General features: G+C 44.3%; 1 protein-coding gene across 1 annotated transcript in view; it reads right to left on the minus strand.

Annotated features, from left to right (window-relative positions):
• Positions 1-4,060: 4,060 nt before the first annotated feature.
• RPS14 (ribosomal protein S14) overlaps positions 4,061-8,236 on the minus strand; it is a 4,576-nt gene continuing 400 nt past the window's right edge. Inside the window, exons 2-5 of the mRNA XM_026091314.1 lie at positions 6,772-6,922; positions 5,697-5,858; positions 4,953-5,029; positions 4,061-4,174 (exon numbers count right to left, since the gene is read on the minus strand). Of these exons, the coding sequence (XP_025947099.1) occupies positions 4,107-4,174; positions 4,953-5,029; positions 5,697-5,858; positions 6,772-6,920 (456 nt within the window). The 5' untranslated portion in view covers positions 6,921-6,922 and the 3' untranslated portion in view covers positions 4,061-4,106. The remainder of the gene's footprint in view (positions 4,175-4,952; positions 5,030-5,696; positions 5,859-6,771; positions 6,923-8,236) is intronic.

Raw genomic sequence — 8,236 nt, forward strand, 5'->3', positions numbered from 1 at the left:
TACACTAAACATTGAAGGAGGCAAGGAGGAGGGAGGAAGAGAGGGAGGTCAGCCATATCTGATCAAAATAACTGTGTCCCATTCAAGTGTCCATACTTAAAATTTGAGATTTGGTTGGTTAATTCATTAATTTTGTTGTCAGCAAAATGTCTTCTCCTCAAAAAGAGCTTTCAGTTTTTAAAAAAGTAAAACTCCAGAATTCCCACGTATTCTCATCAATAAAGTTTATAATAATTATATATCAGAATGTCATTCAAATACATCATATCAAACTCTCAATCCCGAGCAGGCACCAATGCCTGTTGAATGCCAGACCTATCGATAGGGTTCGATATAGATATCGATAATAAGAGAAGGGGGTGTAGTAAGTGGTGTGGGGGGGGAGAAATATCAATCCGTATTTATATCGAACCATATTGATAGGCACTGATTGCTCTCCTTCCCAAAACGCATGCCTACCTTGCGGTCTGGGGCCAGTGTTGCTCTCAGTACACACCAATGACTATCGACATTGACCATTTTTGACATCAACAGGACTTGATGAGTACTCATTTCCAGACATATCGCCTGGGCATGACATCCATACATATCCATCCCTCTCGGTATGCACTGATACCGCTTGATCTCGACAGGCATCGAGACCTGTCAATTTCCATTCCCACTTAGAGGCGTTGATAGCACTACGTATCGATAGTTATCAGTAACTGTCAATATTGATTCCTGCTGATACCAATCAACACCTCTCGATCTCAAGAGGCATTGAACTTCAATCTCACCCCATCTTAGTTCCTCACAGGCATCGAACATATCAACATTGCTCCCTCTCAATATCAAGCAGCATCGGTGACTTTTGATGTTCCTGATGTATTTAAAGAAGTCCTTCTTGTTGTCCTTGCCTTCCCTTGCCAGATTAAACTCCAAATGGGCCTTGGCCTTCCTAGTCCCACCCCTGCATACTCAGACAATATGCCTGTATTCTTCCCAAGTGGCCTGTCCCTGCTTCCATCTTCTGTGCACTGCCTTCTTCTGTTTGAGTTTTTGCCAGGAGCTCCTTGTTCATCCATGCAGCTCACCTGCCCCCTTTGCTGGACTTCTTGCTCATTGGGATGCACCGTTCTTGAGCTTGGAGGAGATGATCCTTGAATATTAACCAGCTGTCTTGGACCCCTCTTCCTCCTAGGGCCCTTTCCTATGGGATTCTTCCAAGCAGGTCCCTGAAGAGGCTGAAGTTTGCTCTCCTGAAGTCCAGGCTTGTGATCCTAATTTTGCCTTGCTTCTTCCTTGCAGGATCCTGAACTCCACCATCTCATTGTCATTGCAGCCAAGGTTGCCTCAACCTTCACACCTACAACCAGCCCTTCCTTGTTTGTAAGTAAGAGGTCCAGCAGGGCCCCTCTCCTCCTTGACTCCCCTGTCACCTCTATCAGAAAGAGGTCATCAGTGCTCTCCAGGAACCTCTTTGATTGCTTGTTCATTGCTTTGTTGTCCCTCCCTCTTGTCCCCTTCCGACATACCATGCAGCTCTCCCCCCCTGCCACTTATCACACCCATTCCAACACATCACCCCCCAGCCATGTTTCACCCTCCTGCAAATTACCAGAGCCCCTTCCAACATGTCATGCTCCCCCCTCCACCAGTTACCATCCCTCCCTGCCACTTATCACTCCCCCATTGCGATGTCACACCCCCGCCACTTATCACACCCTCATTCCAACATATCGATCACCCACCACCACCACTACCACTTATCATGCCACCCTTCTGACATACCAGCCTCTAACTTGTACCACATCCCCACCACTTATTACACCCCCCGCCATTTATCATGTCTTCCAGCAACTTACCACTCTCCCACCACGTATCACACTCCCTGCCACCTTTCATGCCCCCCCGCCACTTGTCACACACACACACACCCCAACATATCAGGCCGCCCACCCCTTATTACACCCCCTTCCAACTCATTGCGCCCTCTTCTGCCATATCTCACCCCTGCTACCTATCATACCTGGACAGCTTTCCCCAAATATGTATTCTGTAAAGCAGCCCTATTAATGCCACCTTGGACAAAATAATATATTACCAGAACAGTAAAAGGATTTAACTGTAGTTAGAAAGCATATAAAAACTAGTGCACCTCCCACAAACAGTATCCTGCTCTCTTGCACAGCTCTCTGCCCTATTCCCTCCTCAACATGAGGTCTTTTTCAACTCCACATTGGGTGAACCACTATTGGTTTAATTTTTCAGCAGCTTCTCCACAAAGTTCAGAGAACATTTCAAGTACAGGAAAATAGTGATTTAAATTGCAAATCATGCACTTCTAAGACAGTAACAAAAGCTTATTTCTAAAGCCTTTCCACAGCCACATATAAAATTACAAATAAAACACTATAACTATGCCAAAGGAAACGCTGGCTTAGAAAGATCTGTCTGGGCAAAGAGAATTTTTCTATCAGAACAGCAAGTCCTGTATTAAGTAAGTTTGCAGAAATCTCAATACTATTTAATTTGCTCACAAGCACAGCTTTCTTTTCCACAGCAGGGGCACTTCCAAGAGACCATGACTAACTGAATTCACAAGCATCCAAATAGTTTTGACTACTAAAATTAAGACCCACTATGGCTTCAGATCAGACAGTCTTGTTTCCTCTGCTGTGAAATTCATCCCCTTTACTGTGAAAGAACTAGTACCTGAGAACTGAAGATCAAGCTTGACAGAAGAAATGTGCCCTGGATCAAATTCATGTTGAGTAACTCTACTGGAATAGAAATCGCTTTGAGAACAGAGCACTTCTGACAAAACTGTCAGCCACAGCATCATTTTTAGTAATGAATAAGGTGAGGAGATAAAGGAATCCCCTGTGAAGTACTTTAAGATGCAAAAGTGTAGTGTGGCAAGAGAGCTCATGTGAAAGCAGCACAATTTCTCAAGTTTTGGTATGTAGCAGGCCCTGCCAAAGGGCCCATGGCACCAGACCACCACCTTCCAACATCATTTTATAGATCTGCCCAATGTAAAATAATTGTGCAGGTGATTCCTATTTGTCATACAACCATGCTGAAAATCCTGTGTTTTTTTGTTTGTTTTTTTAAATTAGTCCAGAGATAAACCCCAGTTACCGTCACTTAAACCTGACGGCAAGTATTCCCAGAAAACAATGTTAGAAGTGCCAGATAATCTCACCTGCTCATTGCCAGGTAAGAGTTTCATACTATATGGGACTATATACTATACCACATGTAGTATACATGTACATCAGTATGCAACTGCGGGAGAAAGCATGACCAGCTGTTGTAGCTGCCTCTAAACTCCTACCTGCCACCTAACTGCACTGCTGCAGAGGTCACAGGGCAGCACAATATAGATTCACGCCAAAACAGATACTGCACTAAATGAGGACTGACGTCACCATTTCACAGGAGGAACTTTGGCAATTTCAGGTAAATTAATTGGAAAACATAAGCCACAGCTATTTTAACCATCACCTTGACATCGTGAGTCTAGAGGAATGTAACTAACTGCCTTACACTCTATTTCCTCAAATACTATATGCCAATGAATCTTATTTTGGCCTAAAATTTGACTACAGGTGAGGAAGTGCAACAAAAACATGAATGATTTAAAGCCTTGATATTGAGGAAGAGTACATTTTAAAAGGTGGAAGTAGCCATATATTCCAAGTGATGATAGTGTTTTCATTGGAGGGAAAATATCAGTGCAGGAAGCAGAACATGTCTAGGAAGCGAGTCATTTTTCTTAAGTACGTCTGCAGGTATAAATATATAGACAGAACAGCTGAGGGAGCTGTAATTTCAGTGTTTTTAGAAGCCTTCCTAGTGTATATTTAAGTAGGCACAGTACCTCTATTATAGCTGTATTAACAACAACCCCAACACAAGCAGGAAGCCCAACTTCAGAGGACAAGCCTTTTGTGGATGTAAAAGTGTTTCCAGGAGGACCAGAAAAGTATTACTGTCTTAGGGATCCTAGATGACAGGGTGACAACATAAACTGTGAAACTTCTAAGCATACCTCAGTAAGAAAATACACAGTTGAGAAGAGGTTTATAAGAGAGCTTTAATAACGAAAGATGCAGCATTGGTTACAGACGACGCCCACGGCGACCACCCTTTCTGCGAGTGCTGTCAGAGGGGATGGGGGTGACATCCTCTGTAGAGAGAAAAAACATTGTTACCTTCCAGAAATAACCTAAGAAACCAAGTGGGCAAAGCCACCCAACCAAGCAGTATCTCCAGACACCCTACAGCTGCACCTCAGCAGTCAGCTACCCAGGCAGTATCAACAAACTTATGGGAGTTAAGATATTTGTGAACTCACCAAATGCTGGGTATCCAAGGCTTCTAATACTTAGGATGCAAAAATCCCCATCTCCCCACCCACTTAAACCAAGCGGCTAAAGATTCTAAAACAAAGCATGCATAACGTAACATCCAGGGCAGCATCACTGCCACTTCTTGCAAACTCCTCTAGAACGTTTGGGACTCTCCCTCGGTCTGAGGAACTCTTTTGCTTATTGAGTCACAGCCTTAAACGAAGACCAACACAATACTTCTAAGTAACTGAACAGCTTTGGCATGAACAGTTTTACATCAGAGGCCCCTCAGTATCCTGCTGCATAGCTGAGATTTATCAAGCAGCCAAGAATTTGGTAGCTAAAGCCAACTGATGCCACCTCCTGGTGAGTCTTCAATCCAAGGAGGTACACATCTGCTTAAATGAAATAACGCCTACAGTGGCATTCACGGAGGCCAAGCCAAACACCCTGAAGTCGAACTGTCACACCAAGAGCAGGAACCTTGCAGCATACATGCCCACAGTGCTCCTTTTACTGAGTAATCCCTCAAAACTGATTTTTGAGGTAGCAAGACTCTGCCCTGATATGCAATGGCAGACGCATCCACATGTATCGCCCTCCTCCACCACTCACCAATGCGGCCAATCTTCATTCCAGAACGGGCCAGAGCTCTCAGGGCTGACTGGGCACCAGGTCCAGGAGTCTTGGTCCTGGAAAAGAACATCAGATCCAATAATCCCTTAAATGAATCTTAAATTGTATACACAGTTCCCAAACAACTGACAGTCTTGGGAAAAAAAAAGTAATAGTAATAATTCACACAGTTCCTCCCCTAACTTAACATCCAGTTTTCAAAGATACCAGAACTCACCTTCCTCCCATGCCCAGATCCAAACCATTTACAATCATCCACCAGACACACTTTACTGTCATTCCAAGCTGACATGCCTCTAAGTTTAACAGTACCTCCCTTTTCACTACTACAGATAAATACGGTCCTAAGAACATACTCCAATTCCAGTCAACTGTAGATGTCAACTTAGAACAAATTCTAGATGTTTAGTATGAGATGACCATGTCAGCCAATTACCACCAATGTAAGCAGTGCAAAGAAGAAAGGACCAGGACTTGATTTGGTACAATCTGGTATGGTTCTAGGAGTTTACACTCACCTCACGTGCATACGAAATTCACAGTGGTTGTTGATCCTAGGCACGCACTTTGCTAAAGTGCACTCGGATGCACATTGCAGATAGCATGCAAAACTCCAAGTACAACAGCAGGACAAATCTGCACTTATGAAGTACACAACCAGCATACTAAAACACTAATAGACACATGCTCTGCAGATACCAGGGCACAGCCCCTCCAACATACCTATTTCCACCTGTAGCACGCAGCTTAATGTGAAGGGCAGTGATGCCCAGTTCTTTGCACCTCTGGGCAACATCCTGGGCTGCCAACATAGCGGCATAGGGAGAAGACTCATCTCTGTCAGCCTTCACCTTCATGCCACCAGTCACACGGCAGATGGTTTCCCTAAGAAAGAGGAAGAATATATTCAGGAAAAAGCCTTTCTCCTCTCCTCCACCAAACCAGCTTCCCCACACTTGCTAACAGAACCAGGCATTTTGACAGGTCTACTGGACAAATAAGCTGCTACCCAGTACCCTGAGCAGTGTTTATCACAAAGGAACACATGAAGCCACCTCATCTATGATCATACATAAAGGGCAGAGAGAGCAAGGCCTAGCCAGCTCAGAAGCTGCACTGGTTTAAAAGTTAGGCCTTCCTGGCATTCTTCTATACTGCAGAAGTTCTTTTCTTGAGCCTGATCCTAATGGCTGTTCACTAAACTAGAAAATACTCAGACTCAGGAGCCTGCTGAAACTTGTCTATCATGAGGTGGAAGTCACACCTCAGAAAAACCTTCTACTGACTTAACATTTCTAGCTTTTTACTCTCTGCAGAAGATATATAGTGCCAACTGCTGTGTACTGAACTGTCTCTAAAGCAATAATTTCCACATAGGACTCTTTAAAAGGAGTTAAGACTGTTACTTTAGAAATAATACCATGAGTAATGCATGCTGCTTTTGCTTAAATTAACTCCTTTTTAAACTACATTGAAACAGACCAGGAAAAATTAAATATTTCTTTACAGGTCCCTTGCTTTAACCAATTCACTTCATGTCAAAGCAGCCCTTTTACATAAGAAATAGATGCATCAATTGGACCCCAGGTAGATCACAGCTGAACAGGTTAACACTARAACAGATGCATATACATGTCTATATTGAAGCACCCACTCCCCCCAAACACCCACTTCATCTTATCTTGCAGCTCTGCAGAAAGTCAAGCACTTCAGCAGAGCCTCTTGTCACATATAATTTCCATTTTCAAAACTGAAAAAAACAGGTACTACACTGAGGTGACCAGTGTTCAATACTCACTTGCCAGAGAGATCAGTCACGTGGACAAAAGTATCATTGAAGGAAGCAAAGATATGACAGACACCAAACACATTTTCTCCTTCAGCAACCTGAGGTCCCAAGCTGATGACCTGTTCTTCCTTCTTCTCCTTGCCTTTACGAGGTGCCATTTCTGAATAAGAAAACAGAAGGATAAGCCATAGTGAATTTTTCAGCATTTAAGTTTTGTTTTTTTTTTTAAAAAAACAACCAAACAAAAAAAAACGACAAAAAAAACAACACATGAACTTCCCCACTACTGCAAGCCTTTACCAAGAAAGCAAGATGAGCCCCTGATGGCAAAATTCCATTCAAGTAGCAACTTTTGGGTACAACTGGATATCTTCAAAAACCCAAAACATTCCCAGCTTTGCTGTAGGCTGGCAGGCCAGTCACTCCACCCACAGCTGTTTAGCAGGGTCTCAAACCTCACTTCACATGGCAGGGGTTGTCTGAAAAGTTGTGCTTTATCTCAGCAGATGTCTCTGGGCACCACTGTAGCCCCATGCGAGGGAATCACATCTCTGATAATCAGCAATGAGGCATTTCTGCATGACTATGTGGAAGCAAAGAAGATATCTAATCTGCCAATTATTACAGACCTGGATGTTATCATAAAGCTCTAACGTTCCAGAGCTTCCAAATAGTAGCTTGCATTCTTACACATGCTATTAATCTTCTAACCACATCTTTGGGACTAGCTCAGATGAATTGTCTACCTTCTAATAATTAGGCCTAGCCATGGAAACTGGCAGATGCGGCATTCAGGAACACTTTGTCAGGTGGCAGAGAATCCCAAACACATATTCCTGCAACACAGAGAGGTTGCTCCATGCTGCCCTCTCTTTTCAAAGGACAGATACAACTGATGATTTGTGTAAAAGTATAACATCATCATTAAGGAAGTCAGCCCAAAACATGGCCTATTTTTATCCACAAGACTAGCTTGATGACCCCCACTCTCCAGAAAGCGGCACCAAACGCTGACCCCTAAAGTGTAGCCTAACATGACCACTGCAAGGAAGCTGCATCCTCTTTCTAATACAGTCTGTGAAATACTTCATGAACGTGCTTCACAGATGTTACCGCCCCGAAGTGGTTCTAAAGCTTACAAGCCCACAAAGTTCAATGGTACTGACTTAGCAGACAGAACAAAAACAGTTAGTTGTGGCCACTTTAATGCTGATATGAAGCTGAGCAGCAAACGAACCCGACACCTCATCAGACGCAGCCTAGTTCCGTGCCCAACAGGCAGAGAACAGGCAAACCAGCAGCGCGCAAGGCCGGCAGGGCCGCCAGAGAACGGCGCTGGAGGCTGGGGCCCCACAGCCTCGGCTGAGCTCAGAACCGCGGCCCTGCCTCACGCACAGCCCAGGAGCCACCGGGCGGTGGCACCGCTCCTCCACCCCGCCAGGCCCCCCAGCCGCGAGCGGCGGGCCCGCCCTGG

The sequence above is a fragment of the Apteryx rowi genome, unplaced genomic scaffold, assembly GCF_003343035.1.
Source record: "Apteryx rowi isolate R43461 unplaced genomic scaffold, aptRow1 scaffold_90, whole genome shotgun sequence".
Lineage (NCBI taxonomy): Eukaryota > Metazoa > Chordata > Aves > Apterygiformes > Apterygidae > Apteryx > Apteryx rowi.